The sequence below is a fragment of the Gekko japonicus genome, unplaced genomic scaffold (assembly GCF_001447785.1).
Source record: "Gekko japonicus isolate JY-2015 unplaced genomic scaffold, Gekko_japonicus_V1.1 scaffold2688, whole genome shotgun sequence".
Taxonomy (NCBI): domain Eukaryota; kingdom Metazoa; phylum Chordata; class Lepidosauria; order Squamata; family Gekkonidae; genus Gekko; species Gekko japonicus.
The window spans coordinates 110144-136264 of record NW_015171584.1 but is presented as its reverse complement, the minus strand read 5'-3'; the positions used below and the strand labels follow the sequence as shown (position 1 = coordinate 136264).

The window sequence follows — 26121 nt, the reverse complement described above, 5'->3', positions numbered from 1 at the left end:
TGCAGAGGAAGGTAATGGCAAACCATCTTTGTGTTTCACTTGCCTTGAAAGCCCCTTGCTGGGGTCATCGAAAGTCAGGTGTTACTTGACAGAACTTTATACACAGACATGTATTTTGTAGGGATTCTTCTCATTCTTAAAGCTGGTCCAAAAGACATACTCTCCCTCATGCAAAAAATATTAAACTGAGTCTTTTGTTTTCTCAAGATGCAGCCGATGGCAAACAGCGAAAAGCAAAATCAAACGGCAGTGTCTGAATTTATCCTCTTGGGATTTGGAGATCTCCCAAAGCTGCAGATTCTTCTCTTTGTACTATTCTTCATAATTTACTCAGCAACCATGACTGGGAACCTCCTCATTGTTTTATTAGTTGCAGTGGATCAACACCTACACACTCCCATGTACTTCTTCTTGGGCAATCTCTCCTTCTTAGAGTCTAGCTACAGCACAACCATCATGCCAAAGATGTTGGCTGGACTGCTGACAGGTGATGGAAGTATATCTGTCAAAGCCTGTTTGATACAATTTTTTATCTTCTCTTTCTTGGGAGGAGCCGAATGCTACCTCCTGTCCGTGATGTCTTATGACAGGTACTTAGCAGTGTCTAAGCCATTGCATTATGCCACAGTCATGAATGGCAGGTTATGCATGCAGCTGGCAGCTGGATCTTGGGTAAGCGGAATCTTGGTTGGCACAAGCATAACTGTCCGGGTATCACAGTTATCTTTCTGCGGCCCGAATGAAATTGATCATTACTTCTGTGATGTAATCCCTGACATAAAACAGATATCCTGCAGTGACACACATTTAGTGGAACTCTCTGCCTTTATATTTGCCTGCATTTTTACCCTACCTCCTTTCCTACTTACCCTGACATCCTATGCTTTCATCATAGCTACTATCCTCAGAATCCAGTCCATTACTGGAAGGCAAAAGGCTTTCTCCACCTGCTCCTCTCACCTTATGGTGGTTGCCTTGTTTTATGGAACACTCATGCTGGTCTATATGCTCCCAAGGTCCAGGAATCTCAGATTTGTGAAGAAAATCTTCTCTCTCTTCTATACTGTTCTAACGCCCATGGTCAACCCCCTGATATACAGCTTGAGAAACAAAGAGGTGAAGGAAGCTTTGGGAAAAGGGATCAGGAAGCTCTCATTCTACATAATATTTCAAAAAGCTAGTTTTTAGACATTGAAATGAATCAACAGGGATTGGGCATGATTTAGTGAATTAGCTGTTGGCTATTTCCTTCTCTTTCTGAAGAAAAAGTCTTTATTGGATGGATGGATGGATTTTTGAGGCATACAAACAATTACTGCTTTTGAATGTCATGCATTTGATAGCCAGTGTGGTATATTGGTTACTCTTGGTGGACTAAGATCTGGAAGACTCAGATTCAAATCCTCACACTGCCATGAAGTTAGTTGGATAATCTTCGGCCAGTCATGCACACTCAGAGCAAATCTCCCTCACAGGGTTGTTGTGAGGATGAAATAGATGAAGGAAGAGGAAAGACAAGAAAGAAATGAACTAAATAAATAATGCTAAATATATCTGATAGATTATTGACTTTAGCTTTTCATTCCATTGTTTGTTTTACTGTTTCTATTGCTAGTCAATGTTATTGATCTCTTTTTGTAATTTTGTTAATGCTTGCAAGTTGCCTTGGTGGGTTGTTTTTAAATAAAAAGTAAAATATAAATTAAGTAAGTAAATGTATAAAAAGTTTCAATTCTTTACACACTCCTCCTGTTTCTTACCTGCTATCATGTATTAAAGTTAATAACCAAAATGCAAAATTTGCTCTGTTTCTCTTTGAATGGGTTCTTCTAGGGAAAGTAAATTTGGAGTGAAGGAATGACTTAAAGGCTACTATTTCACCCATTGATTCTCATAGTTTAACATAGACACTTATAAAAGTGCAGTTGCTGTTTGAGATCCCATGCCTGGATGAGTTCATAGGATCAAATTAGCAACCCAAAGTGTGTCCAGACAATTTGGTAGCCAGTGCAATTGGCTGGAATGGGTTACTGCTGTAGAAATCCTAGATTTCCTCCAGTCAGTTTTTTCACCCAACCTCACACAAGTTTCCTCCATAATCCAGCCCCCTCCTCACATAGCTGTTGTTCATATATGTTCCATGGTCCCCAGCCTAGCTTTTTTTGGGGGAGGAGGGGTGGTCATTGAACACTTCCTTCCTCCAGCTTGATTAACAGAAAAGTTTGATGGATACAACCTTCTGTTTCCTCATTAAGGTAATTCCTGTGCATGTAAGGATCAGAGAAAGTATTTCTGGTAATGAGATTTGCCAGTGGGTCTGTCACTTAGTTCGTGTGCCCACCATCATACTGGTGAAGTTCATTGGTTCATTTGGTTGGTGAAGGAGTTGTCTAATGCCTTCAGAAATCATCTCAATCACTGGTCAGCATGCAACTGTGCAAATATTTTCCCCTGTACAGATCTTGGAATCTAAGCAGTACTGACTAGTAAATGGATGGTAGACCTCCAAGGAACACCAGGGTTGTGATATTGAGACAGGCAATGGCCAACCACCTCTGAACATCTCTTATCTTGAAGACCCTACATGGTTGCCATAAGTCAGCTATGACTTGACAGCACTTTCCTCCCATCACCACTATCCTCATCAGATTTACCCAAAAGATGTACTTATTTTCCTCTTTTCTCTCCATCCGCTTTTGTTGCATGGATAATGATAAGTCATTCTTTATCCTGTTAATCATTTTGACAGCATTGGTCAAAATGCAGACAATAAGTACGGTAAAGAAATAAATGAATGCGGTTGCTTTCTGCTGTTGATATAAAAGATTACTTTAGCAGAATAATGACAACAGTAATCTGACATCCTGCAGTTTTGGCAAGTGACACAAATAGGATAAATTGGCTTTAAATACATTTTGATCCTAAAACTCAGCTCAAGTAGGTTGTACTGTAAAAATTCACCTTAGTGTCTTAACACTGATAAACCATATATAATAAGATATACAAACTGTAACTCATAGCTTAATTAACACAATAAGTCACAGGTTTGGACTGCCATGTAAAAACATAGAAGGGTGAAAAATTTAGGAGCTTGAATTTGTGTGTCTTTCTGTGTATTTCTGTGCTACCATCCATTCTGTCCCACTATACAGTTCTGGAAACTTAATTACATTCAGGGGTCGTTTCGTAGAAAAAGAGCTAGGGGAACTCATTAGCATAACTCATTAGCATATGCCACACCCCCTGACATCACCGGAAGTGTGTCATAAGGTCACACCCCCTGACATCATCGGAAGTGTGTCATAAGGCCACACACCCCGCCCCCAATGGTTCCGGCCGTCGCTGCCGGCCTTGCAGCTCCACTGCCGAGCCCCATGAGGGGCCCGGCGGTGGACCTGCAAGGCCAGCGGGAGTGCAAGGAAGCCCCGCGAAGGCCCTCCCTGGCCCCAGGCAGGCAGGGGTGGGGAGAGGCAGGGAGGAAGCAACTTTCCCTCCCTCTTCTCCTGCCTCCTCCTGGCTAAATGAGGGCCGGAAGCGGGGCGGCCAGAAGCAGGGGGCGTGGCTTCATCATGTGCCCTGCCCCCCGTACCTCACCCGGGGGAACTGCGATCCCCCCCGATCCCCCCCGATCCCCCCGAAATGACCTCTGATTACATTTGACTTTTCTAAAGAAGGGGCAATGGTTGTTGCAGACCACTACCCCCCAAAATTTGTTCTTGGGAGTCTGAAGATCCAGGGGAACAGCAAAGGGTCCACAGTAGGAGGTAGGAATCAGCAAAAATTGTTATTTCAAGGAAACTTGAGTGGTTTGAAGTCTTTAGAACTGCATGGTTGGTGGGAGGCCAACAATCATGTGTCTTTATTATACATGGTTATGTTTGAATTTTGGTTAAAACCTTAATTCCCTTCTTGGTCCATGTCATTCAGTATTGACTCCTCTGATTGACAACAGTTCTCCAGGGTTGTTTACAAAAATATCTTTCCCAATGTCTGCTAGCTTTAACTTGAGAAGTCAGAGATTGAACCTGGGACCTTCCGCATGAAACGTGTATAGTACCACTGAGCCATAGGCCCTCTCTGCTTGGCTTTCCCATTAGATTGCAAGGGGTATATTTGAAAACATCAAGGGAAATGTTCTACTTTCCTACAAAGAATAAATATAATAATTCAGTAGAGACATGTATCTTCTTGTGAAATTAAATAGGGCTTGACAGTATTAAAAGGAAACCTTTTTAGAAAGAGAAGGCAGAGATGTAAGTTATCTAGCAAACACTATTTGAAAAACAAGGAATATGTACACTGGAGTGGAAACAACAAGAAACTGAGACTTTTCAATAGGACTAAGTATGTAACATATGTGTCTATGGAGAACAACAAGCTGTGGCTTTAGGCTACGGAACAGATCCTTCTACAGCTTCATGAAACTATTTCAGCCACACGGTAAATCATGGTTTAATGATTTATTATTCTCTTGCTGGTCTACCACATGGAGGGATTATTATTTTCTTATGGAGGCAATGGATGGAAGGTGGCATAGTATAGCCTGATCTCATCAGATCTCAGAAGCTAAACAGGGTTGGTACCTGGATGGGAGACCATCAAAGAAGACTCTGCAATGGTAAACCACCTCTGTTTCTTACTTGCTTTGAAAACCTCTTGCTGGGGTTGCCATAAGTCAATTTTGACTTGAGGGCAGTTATGCACATATGGAGGCAACCTATTTAAAATGTTCCGTGCTGCTTTTTAGGCCAATCACTGAGTGGTAGTAGTGATGGGGAGCTGATTCCAATGAAGGACCTATCTAGCCGAATGTAATACATCTGGGGAAAATACCAGCCGGACAGTTGGTTCCTGTAACAATTGGTATTTAGAGGTTAACTGACCTGAAATCTGAAAGTTCAGTTTAGCAATGTGGGCCATTCACAGACCTAGCCTTCATGAATGATTCCAATTTCTTTTAAAGGTTACAGATCTTGCGATTTCTACCTAAGCTCATGGCCACCACCATACCTTGTGGCAGCAATTTCCATAAGTTGTTTACGAACTGTGTGCAGTACTTTCATCTGTCTGAATCTGTTGGCAAGCAACTTCATTGGGTGACTGCCAAACTCTAAGGTTGTGAGAGAGAACAAAACATTGTCTACATTTTCTCCCAATGATGCTTGAAACTTAGACTTCACATACATATGTACACAGGAAGCTACTTCATACTGAGTCAGGCCACAGGTCTATCAAGAATAGTACTGTCTACTTTACTGGCAGCAGAGGTTAGATAGAGAATTTACACATCACCTTCTCCATGGATGTGTTTTAACTGGAAATGCCGCAGACTGAACCTGAGGCTTCCTGCATACAAGGCAGAGGTTATACCACCAAGCAAGCAGTGGCCCCTCCCAGTATCATATCCTTCTTCCTCTTTTTCTAAAACAACAAAACCAGAGATGTTTTAGCCTTTCTTTTAGACAGGTGCTTCAACCAATTGTTTGAACTGGTTGTCTTTTCTTGCAACAAGTCCAACTATCCTTTTTGATATGGAGTGACAACAGTTGTACATAGTCTTCCAAATGTGGCTGCTCAGAATTATAGATGGGCATTGTGATACTGAACCTTCATTTGACAATCCCTTTTCTAATCATCCCCACTATGGAAATGTTTCTTTTTTCAATCTGCCACTGAACACTCTGTTGATATTTTTGTTGAACACATGCTCAAGATTCCTTAGTGACATTTTTTATTTAGTTAAAAAAATAACCTAAGAAGGGCACTTTATATGTAGAATTGCACATTCCATTATCATGATGCAACTGTCTTTCAGATGGCTAGTTTTCTGTTTGCATATGTGATGGAACTTTCATAGCTGGAATCTATCACCAGAAATGTGAAGGACTGGACTCCATTCAACCATCTCAACAATATAGCACCTCATTCTTTGGGGACTGTAAACCAGGCCAAGATAGCAGGACGTTGCTGGATCCAACCCAGCAAAAGGGAGTCATTGGATCCAACCCAGTAAAGACAATGATTTGGTTCTAAACCATCCAAGAGCTGTACCTACCACATATTGCCCCAGGAATTCACAAATGTGAATCTGAGATAAACAAAATGTACTCCCAAATCATTTATCAAATATGTCATGTTTTGTTTCCTTGAGATGCAGCCCATGGAAAATGGTGAATGGCAAAACCAAACAACTGTTTCTGAATTCATCCTCTTGGGATTTGGAGATCTCCCCCAACTGGAGCTGCTTCTTTTCCTGTTCTTCTTTGTGATCTACTTGGTGACCATGTCTGGAAACCTCCTCATTGTTTTGCTAGTTCTGGCTGACCAACATCTTCAAAGCCCCATGTATTTCTTCCTGGGAAACTTGGCCTTCTTGGAATCCTGCTACAGCTCAACCATCTTGCCCAGAATGTTGGCGAGTCTTCTGACTGGGGAAAGGACTATATCTGTCAAACCCTGTTTCATCCAGTTTTATCTGTTTGCTTGCTTGGGAGGTACTGAATGTTGTCTCCTGTCTGTGATGTCTTATGACAGGTACTTAGCTGTTTGCAAACCACTGCACTACACCACCCTCATGAACGGCAAGTTGTGCCTGCATTTAGCAGCCATTTCTTGGATCAGTGGGATTTTAGTTAGCACAAGCACAACCTTTTCAATAACTTCTTTGTCATTCTGTGGCCCCAATGAAATTGATCATTACCTTTGTGATTTATCCCCCATCATAAAGGAAATCTCCTGCAGTGACACTTCCATTGTAGAAATGACTTCATTCATATTTGCCTGTGCATTCACCTTGCCTCCCTTTCTACTCACGCTGACATCTTACATATTGATCATTGTGACAATCCTCAGAATCCCATCCACCACCGGCAGGCAAAAGGCCTTCTCCACCTGCTCCTCTCACCTCACTGTGGTTGCCCTTTTTTATGGAACTCTAATGCTTGTCTATATGCTTCCACGTTCGAGGAACCTGAGATATGTGAAGAAAGTCTTCTCCCTCTTCTACACAGTCTTGACTCCTATGGTTAATCCCCTTATATATAGTCTAAGGAACAAGGAAGTGAAGAAAGCCATGGAGAAGGGCTTCAGGAAGTTTGCTGACCATGCAGCATTTCAGAATTCTTGTTTTTTAAACATCAAAACAAAATCAGCTGTGCTGTAGAGAATGAGAGTCCAGTTCTACTCATTTGTTTTGTTTCTCTGTACATGATATTTTCCCCCTCACTAAAAGATCCAACTCTAACTTTCACATTTTGTCCCCTCAGAGTTGTTGCATTTTATTGTGGACATATACACACAAAGGAAAAAATAAAATGAGTACACTTTTGTACATAGGTCACTTTCACACACACCACTTGTTTCCCTGGCACAACTGCTGATGGGAAGTGCCCCCCCGCTTCCTTATAATGTCACGATGCACCCCTGCACATCTCGGGCTTCCCCCATCTTTTCTGTGATCCTTCCTGGACCTGTTTTGCTGATGTGTTTTGGGAAATAACTCAGCAAAACTGGGACAGCTGGTGTATAGGCAAGAAAGTTGAGATTTTCTAAGTTCAGCCCACATTGGTGCCATTTTCCCAGCCCCAGCTCCCTCAGTGGTCATTGCCACCCTGGCCATGACACAGTGGGGATTTTTGAGGGTTTTTTAAAAAAAAATCTCAAAAAGCACCCCCCATAGTGCAGAGGCGGCTGCCACAGAGACAGGTGCAGGAAAATGCAAGGAAATGCCACTGTGTGGAACCCCACTGATGTTTTGCTTCAATGGCAGCAGCCACAGCGACTATCAGGAAACCATAGTAAAGTGTCCCACTGTAAAATGGGCCTTAAACAGAGTTTTTTGTTGTTGTTCAGTCGCACAGTCGAGTCCGACTCTTCGCGATCTCATGGACAAGATCAAGCCAGGCCCTCCTGTCTTCCGCCGTCCTTAAACAGAGTATAAACAGAGTATAAACTGCCATATTCTCTTTTGGTAAAGTATCAGAACCAGTTTTATGATTTAGAATAATGGGTTCAAGTGTGTTATGTAATCACCTACACTATTTGTTTATTGGTATGTATAGTGAGGAACACTTTCCATATTGTAATTTCCTAAGTATTATTTTTAATCTTTTCCTTGGCCAAATCCCCTCTTGTATGCATGTTTAATTTTAATTCTCTCTTTGTATACATAACAAATGGTTAATTTACCCATGCACCCTTGCAGCAAGAAAATATTTCCTAGATTTATGCAAGTAAATTGTATTAAATACATCAATACTTAATGTGAAGTGCTGGTCTTTTCCCTAAAAGCCTTATCTCCCAATCTCAAATCCGTGAAGCTGACTGGAGTTTTGACTGAGAAGAGAATGCTTTCCACCTTTAGCATATGGTACAAGATCCAGGCTAGGTTGATCTCATCAGATCTTGGAAGCTAAGCAAGGTTGGCCCTGGTAAGTACTTGGATGACATGGCACTGAGGAAGTCTAGGCAAAAAGAAGCACTATCTTTGTACATCTTTTGCCTTGAAAACCTTACAGGGTAGCCATAAATTAGCTGTGACTTGATGGACCTTTCCAACACCACAAACATAAGAATATAAGACCATAAGAGAAGCCAATGTTGGATCAGGCCAATGGCCCATCTAGTACAACACACAGTGGCCAAAAATACTAGGTGCTATCAGAAGGTCCAGCAGTGGGGCCAGGACACTGATGGAGGACACTGTCATATCCATATTCCCCTTAAAGCAAAATGGAGCTTGGAAGGCCCACAGAGAGCCTCAAGACCAGCAGCTCACAAGAACTGAGAAGCAACTCCGAGTGAGCTTTTGATCATTCACATAGATCAGTTGCCACTCAAGCCGGAATAATGAGGCAGACACAGGTGATGGATTTAAATATTGGGCCACTTTATGAACTGACAACTTCAACTGGAACCAATGGCAAGGGCAAAAACAGTTCAGCGGTATGGTCAAGGCCAGGGGTCTTAACTCCCAATAGGGCAAGCCACCCTGCCCCAGGCAGGAGCCATCATCAGTGGCTCCCCCACAGCCGGCTAGTCATTGCAGGACAGCCCCGTAGCCCAACCCCCAAGCTGCTAGGCTCAAAGAGAGGACACAAGTGGGGTAGTCCCAAAGGCAGTCTGTTTTCCCCACCCCGTTCCGCAAGGCACAAAGGCTGTACTCACAAGACCCCGTCAACCCACATAAATGCATGTTGGCTGGTGCTCACTATATTGCAACCTATATACCACCTAGAACCCTGCCTAAAAAAGTGACCAACCTACCTACCCAGCCCACCCTAGCAAACACCTTCACCACTTCTGAAGTGCAAGGTAGGCAAAAATACCCCCTCCAACTGCCAATCAGGAAAGGGTGAAAAATTCCTACCTGGCCCCCAACTGGGTGACCAGCCAAAGCCTGCACTAAAAACAGGGCGGGAGGGTGGGTCGACGACCAAGTGGGACTGCTGACGAGGAAAGGGTGGGCAGATTTTATATCCTTCTTGGCCCCTCCTCTCTGAGATGCCCGTATGGGCGCGTTGGTGCCCAAACAACTGCCGGCCTCTTCCAACTAGGCGGCAAATTCACTCCCCTGGCCCAATGGCCGCAGGGGCTGAGGGCTGTTGAACCGTGTTATTAAGACAAATTTAATTTCACACATAGTTCATTAATCAGCTTCCAGTACCCAGACAGTGCTGTATTCCTCTCTAAATCTGCCATCTTCATAAGGTAAACTTTTAAAACATATAACACTACATAGATGATTAACGGTGACCAGAGAAGAACAGTTGTCTGTCCAATTAAGTATAAATCAAAATATTTCTGTAAATAATAGGGAAACAACAAGGACATGAAAGCAGAGTTATGCCTTTTTAAGCCTATTGACCATGCTAAATATATGGGCAGCTGGCTTTGTATAGTGACACCACTCATATTTATACTCCTGCATTTCTACAAAGAGCTCAGCACGATGCACAAAGATGGTGTCACTTCTTGACAGGGTTGGGAACCCCAGGTTGGGACACTCCTGGAAATTTGGAGGTAGAGATGCCACAGAGTCAACCCTCCAAAGGAGCCATTTCCTCCAGGGGATCTGATTTCTGTAGTATGGAGATTAATCGTAATTCCAGATGAACTCCAGGCCCCATCTGGAGGGTTGGCAGCGTTACTTCTTGAAATTCATCATTTGAATGTAGCTGTCTAGTCCAAGTCCGTCATTCTAACTTTATCACTAAACTTCACCAACTAATTGCAACACCTCCTTCCTACCATCAGAAACAAAGTCCCTAGACATTAACGTTTTAAATATTCCCTCGAGCATACTCTGCTTTCCTCCAAAATAATCAGTCATGCTAATTAAAGTTTTTCTGCTAATTGCATTGTGCAAAATATTACAAACATTAATGATAATATGTTTTAAAATAAGAAGGGAATGGGTTCATTCATTGATGAACTGCACCAGAGTTAAAGATTCCACAGTATACAGAGAAAGATTCTTTCCCAATTTTTTTAAAATCTGTGATCTATTGGTAAATCGACATTAAAAAAACAAACATACTAGCAGAAAAAACCAAGCATTGTCTTCATTCACATGTCCCAAGGACCCTTTCTTCACTCCTCTGGTACCTGACTGCAGAGAATTTAACAGGGAAACTCTTCAAAATAAAGGTAAATTCTTTCAACTGTTGGTTTCCAATTTTTGTAGCAGACCAAATAGCACAGTTTGGCCCAAGGTTGTCAGTGTTTGTGATCTAAGAAGGTGCGGCAATGGTCAGTACTTGGATGGGACACCATCATGGAAGATTGGGACTGCTGCTACGTGGAAGAAGGCAATGGAAAACCACCTCTGCTCTTCTCTTGCCTTGAAAATCCCATGGTTGGGTTTGTCAGAGTCAGTTGTGACTCAGTGGCACATTCTCCCTTTTCTTCTTCTTCTTCTAGCATTTTCTGCATTTCTCCCCTAAAACTTTATTTACTGTTACATTTGGATGGGAGGTTCCAAGGAGGGTGGGATAATACTGGGTTGGATCCTACCATTCTTTTCAGCTAGTTGGGGTGCCTTTCTTCTGGCTTTCCCAACTGCAGTAGCTCTTCATTAGTAGAATTTCAGCAGCAGCTGATTTTTTTTTCCAGAGAAAGAGAAAATATAAAGACACCACCACCCTATCCTAGCACTACTAATATAATAATGCTCACAGTCCCCATTAAAGTTGAACAGGAGTCACACTAAAGAGTTGGGAAAGTAATCACAGGTCTTCCACATGATGTTTTGCCTTGCCTTTATAAACGTCATTATCACACGCTTATACTTCAAAAGAGTTTTTTTTGTATGAAGAAAGAAGAGCTTGTGTCCTTGATATTGTCACGTTACTTCCCTTCCTACTCACTAATGTTTCCCACATTTATATTGTAATAACTATCCTTTTAAAAATCCCATTAAGTATTGGAAGGAAAAGGGCATTTTGTTCTCACTGATCTGTGTGGAGGCCTTATGGAAAGTCTCTGGGAAATTCCCACTGTGTTTGAGAATCCAGCATGGGAAATTACTATCTACCTACTGGATCTATTGCTCCCTCTAAGGAGCTCAAGGCATTGTGCATAGGTCTCTCTTCTAATGATAGCCCTGGGTCAGATCCAGCCAATGTTTTCACTCTTTTGCCCAGTACCAGTTCTTATGACAGACACATGACTTTTGTCCACACAGGTTCTATTATCCCCACCATGTCTTTTTGGACAGTCAAACCTTTTTCACTCCCAGAAAAGCTGGTTGCACTTAACCCCCTGTAAGATAGGCAAGACTGGAGAGAGTGACTGGATTTCATGGTATATTCTAAACAAGGCCAGGAGATTCCAACTAATTTTTTTTAAAAAGATACTGGCCCAAACCATAATGAGCCTCGACATTCAATATGCAAGTCATTTGTAGAGAGCACTTAGAAGTGATACCTATTAAAGTTTAATAACAGAGAACATAGCATGAATGATAATGATGTGACCATGATCTAACAAGTTCATGGCAGAGGTAGGACTTCCCAAACCATCCTATCCCCCTGCTAAAAAAAAAAATACCCTGTGTTATGTTACATAATCTGATTCCAAGGAGTGCCATTACAAAAGGTTGCACTGATTTTTCTTCAGAGACATCAAAGAGAAATTAATGAGAAACCCATCTTTTGAAAGATGAAAAAACAGAATGAGAGGAATAAATAGCTGTATCTGAAAAAGTGATGGGGGGGGGGGATTTTCCTTCCCATAACTAAATTAGGAAAGATATTCCAGGAACCACACCTTTAATATGCTGGAATGGGAGGAGAGATCTATGTGTCTGAATTCTGATATTCAAATATTTTCCAATTTTTAAACTGTCAGTTATATTAAAGTAACACCAACAACTATAAACTGTGTAATGAAATTAAACAGACAACGAATAAATAAATATTATTTATTAAGGTACAACATGTGACATACATCATAGAAATTTCATCCCAATATATAAACACAAGGAACCACTCCATAAATATAACATCATTAAACCATGCTGCAAATCCTTATAAACGTTCTAACATAGATACGTTCAAAGAACAATGTAGACAGTCAACAGGATTTTTCCTGAAGCCGAAGGTAGAGAGGACTGAAGATGACTCTCATTTTGTGATTTCAACTTCACACGTTCACCAGCTTCCTGATTTCTGCTCCACAAATGCTTTATCAAAAGTCAATACTCTCTCCTGTAACAATAATTCAAAAGGAATCCACAACAATAAAACCAGTAAAATTGGGTACAACATACTTTCAAAAATCAACAAACATTGCAATGTAACTTACTTGCTTGAAATACCAAAGAGTCTCTGCTGCAGCTGTTGCTTCTTCTGTTCTGATAGAATCAAGTGCTGTTGCATCTTCTGTTCTGATAGAATCAAGTGCTTAATGAGTCTCTCAACTTCCTCTTAAAGGAGAAACCTCTTCAGATTTAAAGGAACCCCACTGTTGTAGTATGTTGCAGCCATTACAAAAATTGTTACAAAGTTATATGAAACAGCTGTAATCCAACTGTTGATTCAGACCATAGAGGACCATAGTATTAAATCTGTATATCAACCTAGCTTCCTGTTGAAGCAACACTCTATTTACATCACATCTATTATATATGTGCCCTTTAAAAACATATAACACGAAAAACCATAAAGAATCAGATTCATGGTTAAACTGGAGCCTCAAGACTATGGTTCCAAATATGAGAACGGTGCTCCAAAATTCTTGATTTTATAGTTCTAATACTGTAGTTCTTATTGTTGTGAATTCCTTTTGAATTATTGTTACAGGAGAGAGTATTGACTTTTGATAAAGCGTTTGTGGAATGTGGAAATCAGGAAGCTGGCGAACGTGTGAAGTTGTAATCAAAAGTTGCGAGTCGTCTTCAGTTCTCTCTGCCTTCAGCTTGAGGAAAAATCCTGTGACTGTTTACATTGTTCTTTGAACGTATCTAGTTTAGAATGTTTATAAAGATTTGCACCATGGCTTAATGATGTGTATATTTATGGAGTGGTTCCTTGTGTTTATATATTGGGATATAATTTCTATGATTATGTCAAATTTTGTACCTGAATAGATATTACTTATTTGTTCATTGGGTTTTTTTTTGTTTTTTCCTGCACAGTTTATAGTTGTTGGTGTTTCCTTTCACTGTGTAATTCTGCTATATATTTTTGCTGGTTATATTAAGGTGTTAGGATATATCTGTTTGGGTGGATTTTTAATAAACCTAAATCTGCAGCTTGCATCCAGTGACTCCATTCACCTGGTGACAGAGCCTTTCTTCAGTGGAAATAGTCTCTTTCACTGATAGAAAGTCCCAAATGAAAGCCCATAATGCCCGTAGAGAGCTCTGTAATTGTCTGAGCAAGCTGACAATCTTTTGTAGGCTAAGTGGACTAAGGTGGATTAAGATTGTAAATAAATAAATGGATTCAGTTGGGTAGCCATGTTGCTCTGACGTTGAGTCTAGTGCCGCCTTTAAGATCCACAAAGTTTTATTCTAGGTGCAAGCTTCTGTGTGCATGCAGACTAGTTTTAACTGCCAGATTTATTAATGCAGAGCTTGGTTCCTTTTTATTTCCAGTTTACGGCGTAAATGCAATCAAAAAACCACAGCACTCTGGAAGAATTCATTCTCCTGGGCATCCGATTTCCTGATCACCTCCTGATCTTATTCTTCTGTCTGCTTTTATTGACCTTCACATTAACATTGTTGGGGAATCTGATCATCGTTGCTGTGATATTACTTGATGTGCGCCTACATAGCCCTATGTACTTCTTCCTCTTTAACTTGTCCATTCTGGAGATTGCATTCACATCATCCATTATTCCCATCATGCTCTCCAACCTCCTTTCAAGGACCAAGACAATCTCATTTTATGGTTGCCTAACTCAGTGTTTTTTCTATTTCTTCCTTGGAGTGGCAGAGTTCCTACTGTTGGCCATCATGTCCTTTGATCGCTATGTAGCGATATGTAACCCACTGCACTATGTTTCCATCATGAACTTCAGGATCTGTAGTTGGCTTGTCTTTTTTTGCTGGGTGACAGCATTTGTTTTGGTGATAGGGCCTGTGATTGCTATCTCCATGCTGCCATTTTGTGGCTCTAATGTCATTAATCATTTATTTTGTGATTCTGAACCACTCCTTGAACTTTCTTGTGGCAGCATACGCCTCATTGAGTTTTTTAATTTCATAAATGCGATCATCGTACTTCTAGGCTCCTTGATACTAACCACTGTATCTTATGTTTCCATCATCAGCACAGTTCTGAGGATCCCATCAGCCAGTGGAAGGCAGAAAGCTTTCTCCACTTGTGGTGCCCACATTACTGTGGCCTCCATATATTATGGAAGTGCCATATTCATGTATCTGAGGCCATCAAAGACACCATCTCTGGATCTTAAGAAAGCTGTGAGCATCTTGACAGCTGTGATCACCCCTTTGCTTAACCCTTTCATCTATACTCTCAGGAATGAAAAGGTGAAGGAGGCCTTGCGAGACTTACTCAAAGGAAGACTGCATTTAAATGCACATGTTTAAAGGTTTCTGGTTTTGAGCTGAATCCAAGCAGCTTCATTCAGACTTTCCTAATTTATCTCTTTTCCATCACTCCCAACTTCCAAGGCATTGTACATGCAGGTCCTATGATCCCCAGCATCGCATTTTTGTATAATCAAAGGGAGCTTTGCTTCCTTTTTCACCAGCTTAAATTTTGGTTGGGTTCAAACTTTTGTATTCTTTTTATTGAACACTGTATTCAGCAAAATAGGGGCAAATAAAATATGGAAATAAAATATATAAATAAAAAAATGACCAAAACCCCCTTTTCCTTGTAGATTTGAATCATTTATTTGTATAGTACCTCACATTTGAATTGTATTCCCTTGTTCCATTAGTCATGTTCTATGGAAAGCAAAATTCATTCTGAAGCAAAACTCCACACTGACATGGATGTTTTATGTATAAAGGTGGCTTGGGGGAACTGGTGTGGCATATGAAAATCTGGGTCCTATTTTTCCCTGGGAAGACAGTAAGGGACAAAAACTCTGTAGTATAATTGAAATGATTTAAACAATTTAGTAAGGAGTAAGACCCAAGTCTGTGAATTCAGGAGCCATGCTTCAGATCAGAATCAATAAATGATGTGGAACAGAGCTCCACTTGTTACATAAACATTTGCAGAGACAGTGGACAAAGCAGTAGATGAAATACAGCCATAAAGATGTAAATCAAATGTAACAGGAACAGTGGAGAGGAAAAAATAAAATATATTGTAAAGTCTTTCATAAATAGCAATTGCTTGCCTAATTACATTTGATTCGACTCGACATCAGACGCATCTAATGAAAACTCATGGCTATCTGAGAGTGTCAAAAGCAGTTCCCATAGCAATCTATCCAAGAATCTCCTTTAGCAGTATCAGAGAAGAAAGGACATAAGCCCTAACAGGTTATCCCAGGCACAGAAGTGAAGAGAGGGGAGCATGAGGCAGCAAGTGGGTGAGATGGATTTTGTGTGCCGCACCATGCAGTCACCAGGAAGTGACACCGGGATACGCTCTGGCAATGGGGCCAGAAACTCGATGTTACCATCGAGTTTGCAGCCCCATTGCCAGAGCATTGCCCACTGTCATTTCCTCGCGACGGCATGGTGCGTTACAAGGAGAAATGTTCCGGCCGGGGAGCATGTGTCCCCCGCCGGATTGCGGTAAGTACTTGGCAACCCTAATTTAAATGCCTCCCCGTGCCTTCCCTGGCCTGTCCAAGGGAAGGCATGAAGGTGTGGCCTAATATGCTAATGAGTTTCTGCTGTTGGGTGTGGCCTATTATGCTAATGAGTTCCTGCTGGGCTTTTTCTACAAAAAAAGCCCTGGCTACGATCACACACACTAAATAATCCACTTTCAGTCCATTTTCAATGCATTTTGAATTGGATTTTGCCAGTTCACACAGTAAAAATCCAGTTGGAAAGTGCATTGAAAGTGGATTGAAAGTGGATTATTAAGTATGTGTGATCGCAGACTCTCTCTCCTATGTTCTATCCAAGTTTGTTCTTCTTTAAATAAACCTACATTTTCTCCTAACAGTCAGTACTCCACTTCCGTGCTTATGGAAATTCTCCCAATGTTTTGCACACACACAAGAAGCAGCTTTATACTGAATCAGACCCATTGGTCCATCAAAGTCAGTATTCGGAGTGGCAGCAGCTCTTCAGGGTCTCCGGGAGAGGATTTTCTTATCTCTCACTGGGTGCGTTCAGACGGGGGCTTTACAATGGAATCTGTGCTGGTTGCAATCGTTGTACTTACCGGCGTTCAGACGGCGAACATCTGTCTTCCCTCCCTAACCGTTGTAAAGCCCTTTAAACCATTGCACTCTGCCACTAGGTCCCCAAGTGGTGGTATCCTGAGTACAACGGTTGCATTCGCTTAACCCCGCCGTCTGATCGCTCTCCACCGGTGTCTAGCCACTTCCGTTCAGAAGCCTGAGGCTTCCGATTTCCCCCCGCCATTTTTTAAAAAAACTAAGCGATGTGCGCTTGTGTGAAGCTTTGCCCTGAGCGTTTGTTTTAAAAAAAAAAGCCCTTAGTGTAGTGTTTTGGAGGAGTCCGGGACTTCAGGGAGGCCAGTTTGGTCTTTAAACTTTAAAGGTAAGTCCTTACCTTTAAAGTTTAAATGTAATATGGGGTTCTTTGAGCATGCGCAAAGATCGCCATTCTGTGAATGGCTGCCTATGCACATGCTCAAACTGAGTTAAAAAAAAAAGCCGACACCCGCAGCGTGTGAGCGGGCATACAGCGATGGGATCTGCAAAATGGAGGTGAGTGTGATCACATTTCAGCCGGCATAAACTGCACCGGTTCCAACCGGTACAGTTTATGCCGGCTGAAACGCCGTGTCTGAACACAAACCCACTGCCTGGCTATTTCAACTGGAGATGCCAGAGACTGAACCAGAGACCTTCTGCATGCAAAGCAGAGGCTCTACCACTAAGCCACAGCCCTTCCCATTGCTGAAAAAGATTTTGTTAGAAGGTGGAGAAAAAAGCTGGGACCAGTGGGAGAATTTCCCCGTGAATTTCTCATGCCTTCTTCCTTGTATATGTATGGCATTCATTTATAGTTGTACAAGCCATGCTGAAAATGAATATATTTTATTAGACAAAAATCGTGTGCAAGAAAACAGGGAACATCACAAAAATAAAGTTTCCGTTCATAGAAGAGAGACCAAAACAGATTTCTGAATTACAGTAGTAGAGATGACAATTTCTGAGTTTCCTAAACCAATCTAAGCTCCAGCAAGTGACCAACCTTCCTGGCTGCTATGCTATTCACTTCTGCCAGTTTTGATAATGAGGTATATGCATTGCATGTACAGATACACACACTGGTAATGTATCCATTTTCCAAAGAGTAGTAGTTGTTTTTTGGCAGTAACAGATCTTTAGACAGGTTTGCAATTGGGCTTTTAAAAACCTTGTTTGTGGATCATGGATGATTAGTAACAGCAGCTCAGTTCTCCAAAGAGAAAATCTCAAGGGACACAGGGGAGGTTTAATATCGATAAGGCAAAGGTGGCAAGAATGATTCTTCTGAAAAAGATGATCTTTCTGACATAGGTAAATGAGAAACACTTACTTTAGGGTTGTTTTATAATCTTCTGCCCATCCTGTTACATTTTATTGGTAAATTTTCTGGCCAAATTTGGCATGGATATTATATCACAAATGCTTTTGTTAGAAGAACAAAATCTGAATAATTCTTAATTGAATCAGGGATACTGAGAGCTTGGCAAAATGATCGGCATTTGAACTTATTTTGAAATTCTCGCATCATGGCTGCAGTCCTAAGGACAGTTCCCTGGGAGTAAGCAGCATTGAACAACGTGGCACTTACTTACAGGTAGATCTATTTAGGATTGTTTCAGATGCCTATTTTGGTTGCCTCTAACATGTGCTTGCAAACTTCTTTGTGAGCAGCTCTCTGAGTTCTGGCAGGATTCAGTTTAGCAGCTACGTAACTGCTAATCTGTCATGTTTGATTATTATGCCACAAATCATCATAGCTTGTTGTTTCTAAAAACAGCTTTCGGGTTATGCTGCTTCTGCATCTGTGGAGTTGACATAATCCCTCCTCCCTTCTCTTTTTCTTGCCTTGCTCGTTTTAATATTGAACAAAAGACATTTGCTTTTTTTGCTATGTGTTTACTATTCTGTTATTTTTACCTTGTGATCCTCATCGTGCAGGTCTCCCAAGGAGCGGCACACACATTTTCTAAGCAAACAAACAATCTCACATCCCTGGATAAGGGATGCCAGTTTCATTTTAATTTTCTACTGCCCAGCTGTGATTGCCCAAGCTAATGCAACACACAGTGTCTTGCAACTGACCAATAACTGGATTCAGTGGAGTTTTCCTCTAGTGCAAGTAGTCTTCTTATGGTGGAAGAGGTGTATCACACAAGAGGAAGTCTCCTTGCATGGAAGAAGGCTTTGTGAAGCCAGACTTTAGGGTCAAACTTTATGGCTTTCTTAGCCACTGAAAACCTTTATCAATTCCCATCTCCATACCCTGGGGGAACACCCAATATATTCACATAGAAGGGTGTTCCTATGAGCCTAGGAACCTGAAATGAAATTGACCGAGGGTTTATTTCCCATCTAAGTATTTTTTTAGGCTGAAACATAGATGGAGAGATGGTCCCTAGCTGCAGAAAGGGTTGCACCTAATGGAGAGATTTATTTATTTATATTTTGGACAGAAAATGTTTTTTTGGGGATAACAGCTGTGGCAGAACACTGTGAGAACAAACATGGGTAAATTATCCCTGAAGCAGACAGTTAGTTTGCTTTTTTATATTAATAAATCTTACGTTATGTTAGGAACAGGTCTTTATATTGGACTTTTACACATGAATAAAGTTGATATTAAAAAGACTGCTTGAAACGCTGACCAAGAGCTTCGGCTATGAAGGGTCAAATAAAGGTTTTGAAGACAGAAAAACAGCTGAATCATTAACCAGTTAAGGCAAATAACGACTCAGGAAAGAGGCCCCTAGTTATCTGTATGTTAAGCTGGGAGAAACCAGCAAAAGACAATGGGTTTCGAGGTCGTGCCTAGACTTGTTGTCTCCGAGATAGTAAGTTTGACCCTGAAGAGAACCCTCCCGGAAGATTTATCTCACAAGCACCTGGTGTTTATCTGACATGCTGACACTACAGATGACCTTTTGGTGACGCTGTTCCACGTGATCCCAAGCTTCTATCTAAGCACCACCTATTAGTTAATAAATATTAGTTAAAATTGACATATAGCCAATCACGGATATGTTGGGGAGGACTCTATGATAATGAGGATAAGCCGTTCCCCTCCCACCTGAAGAAAGTTTAAAACAGAGAACACGGAACTACCAGCCAGCCTTCTTCTCTTACTTGAATCTTTATTTAGTTCTAGTCTGCAGCTAGGGCTAAGTTCCTCGTGTCTCCAGCTGGTCTTGAGCCACGTGGTTCTCCTCTCTCTCTATCCATTCTATTTCTATTCGTTGCTGCCCCTTTTGCTGGAAGCTTTAGGAGCTGAGAGATTCATCTGAGGTAAATATATTCTACAAGAAAAGCAACGTTATTTCCTGATTGTGCTGTAATAATTCTATCTGATTTTCTTAGTTCTTGAATGCTTGTATGGTTTTATTATTATTCCCTGTTTGAATGATTATTGTTTAGTAAAGAATTGTTATTTTAAATTCAAGCCTTCGTCTCTTAATTAAAGCGTTACTGCATAAGTGGCACCCTTCGTATACATTGACGGGAACCCAGATATTAAAAAGGCTAATTATCTCTCATAAAGAGTGATCAGGCCATCAGTTATGCAGGCATAAGGGACAGAGGAAGAGGTCAGGGTACATTTGTGAATGGGAAGGGTTCATGTACTTGAAGAATGGGAGGGAAGTTGGTAGAGACAGGTGTGGATGGGGAAGGCACAGGACAACAGAACAAGAAGGTACAAGCACAGCCCACAATTTTACACCACTGAGAACATATGTGAGCTGTTCAAATACAATCAAATGTTTGTAAGCGCTGATTTCAACTTACTGCCCTGTTATGAACCAGATAGGTGATGGAGAACCACATGTATTTTGATCAGAGATGCTTGCTGATGCCATACCACAGTGTAATGTAAACATCTTTGGCATGTGTGGAAACCTGCAAGCCTCTTATAAAACAAACACAACAATACAGCGATCCTTTACCTCTCTGTATCCTTCTCTACAGCCTTCCATATTCTTCCAAGATCCCCCCCCCCATTGCTTTACCTACCTGTCACTTTAGACAAACAGGCTTGGAGTCTGTTCCATACTTTATATTTCACTCATGTCAAAAAAAAAAAACTATGTGGAGTGTGCTAAACCATCAAATTTCCTGCATCTCTCCTAGGAACATTCAGGAATTTCTTCATAACAGAATTTGTTTCTTCAGAAGTTTTTTTAAAACAGTAGTTCAGAGGCAGCCAAGTGAAGAACCAGTTGCTAGATACTGCTAGATGGCTTGTCTGTAAGGTCTCTGTTTGACTCAATAGTCTTGGAAGACACTACAGTGGAGCAGTGGAGGTTCTACTTCTCACTCGATTCTCCATGTGGATTCTTCATGATTCTAGCCTAAATTTCCTTTCAGACTTTCCATTCAAAATATTACCTGGGACTAGCAGTCAAAAGTTGTTGTGAAGCTCTATGAAAAGCCTTATCAAAATGTTTTGTGAATAGCTGTCTGAGTTTTCAGAGGCAGCACTAGCAGTCAAAAGTGGTTTAGAAGCTTTATGAGAAGCCTTATCAAAATGTTTTGTGAATAGCTGCCCGTTGATGAAGAATTTTTCATGTACACTACCTTAGACGTCCATACAATCCTTGTTTACCTCAGAAGACTGTAATGTTATTGCTCTGAATACACATATCATTTAAGCTATTGCTTTAATTACTACTGAGGAAGATCTACGAAATGAAGTTAATATCCAGATTCTTCGTCTCTTCATGAATAACTTCATTTCAAGAGAAAAGATATATTGTATTTACTTTCTTGTTTTCTACATTGTAATTGCATCTGTTTTTTGTATTATTATAATTTGCATATTTTAGACACTAAGCAGTCTCTAGCTTCTTTTCCACACAGGTTTTCCCCATTTGCTCTATGCTTACTGTGTATGCCTGATTGTTTTCTATGTAGTGTTTAAGAGTGGCAATCTGGAAAACCAGGTTTGATTACCCACTCCTCCACATGGAGCCAACTGGGTGACCTTGGACCAGTCACAGTTCTCCCAGAGCTCTCTCAGCCCCACCTACCTCACAGAGTGTCTGTTTCATGGAAAGGAAGGGAAGGTGACTGTAAGCCACTCTGAGACTGCTTCAGGTAGCAAAGGGTGGGGTATAAAACCAGCTCTTCTTCTTATGTTAAAGACTAGTGTGAACCAATTCCTGGCATGGAGTGCATCTGAAAAGCCTTCAGTTCCATGGGAATGAATTATAGATAAATCAAGGGCTGGATACGAAGATGCAATTCTGCAATTGCAATGCCATTTCCACCAATACAATGACACCCATTTGTGGAGAATGGGAAGGCAATTTTTTTTGTTATTTCCCCAATAAATGCAGATCCCTGCTTTGCCCATCCCCAATTTTATTCCTGAGGCTTCTTTGAACCTCAGGAGCAAAATTTTAGAGGCCTCAGTAGCTGCAGTGGGGGGAGGGGTTTGCTGTGGGAAAGTTCCACTCCGCCAGCTGTGTCCTCCCAGTCATGCTTTGGATCCAACCATGATAAATAAAAATAAACACCTCCAATATCAGGGGGAAGAGATACTGGGTTAGATCAAATTATTCCCTTTCACCAAGCTGAATCCAATTTAGTCCTTTCCAACTGCTCTTCATTTAAAAGAGAAAGGGTTCTGCTGATAGAGAAATGGATGCAACCATTTACAATTAATGCTTTGAGTTCATAAATATAACATATTAATGAATCTTCATTATCACTGCAGAAAATACAATGGTGTGAGATGGATGCTGGGAACCATTCACCCGTGTCTCGATTCATTTTTGAACCATTATCTGATATCCACACTATCAAGATCATTCTCTTCCTGCTGGTGCTGACATTGTATTTTTTGACCATAATGGGAAACATCTTCATCATCTTTTCCAGCTTGACGAATCCTGCTCTTCAGTCTCCAATGTATTTCTTCCTTCGAAATTTATCATTCCTAGAGATTGGATACACCTCCACTATAATCCCCAAAATGCTGTTCAACTTTCTTTCAGAAGACACGAGCATTTCATTCATTGGCTGTGCCACACAGATGTATTTCTTTGGGTCTCTTGGAATTGCAGAGTGTTGCTTGCTGGCTGCCATGGCATACGATCGCTATGTAGCAATATGCCGCCCTTTGCATTACTCGGCCATTATGAACCGGACCATTTGTCTGCAGATCTCTACAGTCTGCTGGCTCAGTGGAGTGCTGGTGGTTTTAGTACCAGCAACAATAATATTCACTCTCCCCTTCTGTGGACCCAACAGGATCAAGCATTTCTTCTGTGATCTCCCTCCACTGCTGAGGTTGGCTTGTGCGGACATTTATAAAAGTGAAGTCATAATTTACACAGTCACTGTAGTGTTCATCATGCTTCCCTTTTTGCTGATCTTGGTCTCCTATGTCCATATCCTCCATGCTGTCCTAAAGATGTCTTCAACCACACACAGAAGCAAGGCCTTCTCCACTTGTTCTTCCCACATCACAGTGGTGACTCTTTTTTATGGATCTGCTGTCCTAACATATCTGAGACCTACATCTGCGAATTCTTGGGAAACTGATGAAGTGCTCTCATTTTTTTACACTGTTGTGTGCCCTATGTTGAATCCCTTAATCTACAGTCTCCGGAACAAAGAAATGAAGGATTCCCTTAAGAAACTGATGTTCAAAAAAAATATTCTTTAGAAAGTAGAAATATCTGCTTTTCCAAATCCATCCAGCCACAATATTAATGCAATCCTCAATTGAGTTACATTGTTCTAAGTTCATTGAAGAATTAAGCATATTCTGAATAAATAGAACTCAAACTGATTAAAATGTGCCTTATTTTTTATTATTATTTTATTGTATTTTCTCTCTCTGCTGTTTTTCTTATTTCTCATCTTTTCTTAACTTTTTGTTCATCATCCTTTACTCCTTCCCATATTGGATTTTTCCCTGTAGGTTCTAAACCATAGATGGACAACAGTCTAAATTCCAGAATGAATCCCCTATAGTTCCCCGATGGGAAGCATAATTTTGCATGGCTGTGTACTAGACAGGATGTGTGACTGCTCCCTCTTTTATTCATATTTAGATTCATTTATCTTTCTGTCAACACTTCTGGTTCTCCACATAGTGCCAGACCTGACCATGCAGATGGAGAAGATGGTCAGTACAGTTTCTAGGAGTATCTTTTGTCAATTACATCTGCTTCAAAAACCCTTCCGTTTGAGGGATACAGTGACCCATACTACTGGAACTGCCAGATTATATTAATGCAATGTGGTTTGCATGGAATTGTCCTTGAAGATGATGCAGATGCAACAATTGGGGGTCAGCTGATTGAAAGTGAGCTTGATAAGCCATATTATGGCAATGCTAGATCAACAGCAAATGCTAGATGCAAATTGGGCCAATGTCTCAGCCTCATTCCCTATCCCTCTAAGTTGTGGAGAGAGACTTACCTCCCTACCCACTCTCTGCACAAGGCGGGCTGAGGAGTGTCATTCTAGAGCCAAGCCAAATCTAGAAAATCTGTGAGACAAAAAGCCTTCTCACTTCCTTTCTTTTTTTCCCCCAGACACAGAAGATGTTGAAGAACTACAAAGGGGAAATTACACGGAGAGGACTGAATTTGTCCTTACAGGATTTTCAGACTTCCGTAAACTGCAGGCTTTGCTCTTTGCTGTAATATTAGTGGGTTATATGGTAGCTCTAGTGGGAAATAGCCTCATCTTTGTTATTATAGGTGTCTTCTCCACTCTACATACACCCATGTATTTCTTTCTTGGAAATCTGTCCTTTCTGGAGATCTGCTACACTTCTATCACCATCCCCAAGATGTTGATCAACATTGTGGTGGAATTAGGATGATCTCCTATGCCGGATGTCTTTTACAGATGTACTTTTTTGCTCTTTCAGGGGCTGCTGAGTGCTTCCTTTTGACAGCCATGGCATATGACCGATACATAGCCATATGTCACCCTTTGCATTATTTCCTAATGATGAGCAGGAGGGTATGTGTTGGGCTCATAGCTTGCTCATGGCTTCGTGGGAGTATTATAGCTCTCATACAAGCCATGCTGATGGTCAGGTTACATTTCTGCCAATCCAACATTATCGATCACTTTTTCTGTGACATTGCACCATTAATCAAATTGGCTTGTGGGGATACCTCTGTGAATGAGAACGAACTGTTGGTGGTGTCTGTCTTTGTTGTGATGATCCCTTTCATGCTGATCATAGTCCCATATAATCACATAATCTCCACAATCCTTACCATGCCTTCAGCAGAGAGCAGGCACAAAGCCTTCTCTACCTACTCATCCCATCTGATGGTGGTCTCTTTGTTCTATGGGACAAGTAGTGCAACATATTTAGGGAACACAACTGCTACAGAATCAGGAAATCAAAGTAATAAGTTTCTCTCCCTTCTCTATACAGTGGTGACACCAATGTTAAATCCTATAAACTACAGTCTGAGGAATAAGGAGGTGAAAGAAGCCCTCAAAATTCTCATGAGCAAGGGAGGAGACTGCTTGCATCTCAGGTGCAAATCTTCAGGCTGATTTTTTTTTATCTCCCCCCCCTTGAAATGTTAACAAATTTGAAGTATTATCTCTTTGGATATAGAGCTCCGTAGAACCTTAAGTCAGCCCAAAACCTTGGTTAAATGTAACTTCATTTCTTGAGGTCCACATGAACACAATTACATAGACTGTATTTTCTGTAGGAAAACCCACAATGGAGTTTCTGAAGAGGTATGAAATGGACTTTTAAAAGCAGGGGTCTTTTTGTAGAAAGAGAACTGCCGGAGCTCATTAGCATAACTCAGCATATGCCACACCCCCTGAAATCACCGGCAGAGGGGAGATTGGTGGGCTTCCCACATGGCCCCTGGGGGGAGGGAGAGGGTGGGTGAGCTGGGTCTGGCTTGGGAAGCCCACCGATCTCCCCCCCCCCCGTGCCCTGGAGATCTGCCTGCCTTTTTTCCAGATGACAAATAAAAGCTATTTCAGAAAGGAAATAGCTTTTATTTGTCATCTGGAAAAAAGGCAGACAGATCTCCAGGGCGCGGGGGGGAGATCGGTGGGCTTCTGTGCTTCCTCCGCGAGGCGGCCAGCCACGGGCTGCAGGTGAGGAGGAGGAACAGGAACGGGAGCAGCGGCAGCTCCAGCAGCGGCTGGCGGAGAGGAGAGCCGGGCTGCCCGGGCGCGCTTCTCCCTCCTGTCGCCATGTTCCCTCCCCGCTGAGCCGGGGCTGCAGCTGCAAAGTGGGGCACCACTGCCAGAAGAGAATGCACAATAGGACGTGCCGCCGCAGCCCCCAAAGCCGAG

At 41.5% G+C, this 26121-nt stretch overlaps 4 protein-coding genes and 1 pseudogene across 4 annotated transcripts; all 5 read left to right on the top strand.

Moving 5' to 3' along the window:
- The first annotated feature begins 339 nt into the window (after nt 1-339).
- LOC107117683 (olfactory receptor 10A7-like) lies at nt 340-1188 on the top strand. The gene has a single exon (XM_015419840.1). The coding sequence runs from the start codon at nt 340-342 to the stop codon at nt 1186-1188; it is 849 nt and encodes a 282-aa protein (XP_015275326.1).
- Nucleotides 1189-6283: 5095 nt separating this feature from the next.
- Nucleotides 6284-7162, top strand: LOC107117682 (olfactory receptor 10A4-like). The gene has a single exon (XM_015419839.1). The coding sequence runs from the start codon at nt 6284-6286 to the stop codon at nt 7160-7162; it is 879 nt and encodes a 292-aa protein (XP_015275325.1).
- A 6948-nt stretch (nt 7163-14110) lies between these two features.
- Nucleotides 14111-15058, top strand: LOC107117681 (olfactory receptor 6M1-like). The gene has a single exon (XM_015419838.1). The coding sequence runs from the start codon at nt 14111-14113 to the stop codon at nt 15056-15058; it is 948 nt and encodes a 315-aa protein (XP_015275324.1).
- Nucleotides 15059-22552: 7494 nt separating this feature from the next.
- Nucleotides 22553-23488, top strand: LOC107117691 (olfactory receptor 10A4-like). The gene has a single exon (XM_015419848.1). The coding sequence runs from the start codon at nt 22553-22555 to the stop codon at nt 23486-23488; it is 936 nt and encodes a 311-aa protein (XP_015275334.1).
- A 572-nt stretch (nt 23489-24060) lies between these two features.
- On the top strand, nt 24061-25353 carry LOC107117680 (annotated as a pseudogene).
- Nucleotides 25354-26121: the final 768 nt, after the last annotated feature.

Bases quoted from the DNA above. Each gene is read 5' to 3' on its own strand.
- LOC107117681 (XM_015419838.1), top strand. From the start codon at position 14,111: ATGCAATCAAAAAACCACAGCACTCTGGAAGAATTCATTCTCCTGGGC.
- LOC107117682 (XM_015419839.1), top strand. From the start codon at position 6,284: ATGTCTGGAAACCTCCTCATTGTTTTGCTAGTTCTGGCTGACCAACAT.
- LOC107117691 (XM_015419848.1), top strand. From the start codon at position 22,553: ATGGATGCTGGGAACCATTCACCCGTGTCTCGATTCATTTTTGAACCA.
- LOC107117683 (XM_015419840.1), top strand. From the start codon at position 340: ATGACTGGGAACCTCCTCATTGTTTTATTAGTTGCAGTGGATCAACAC.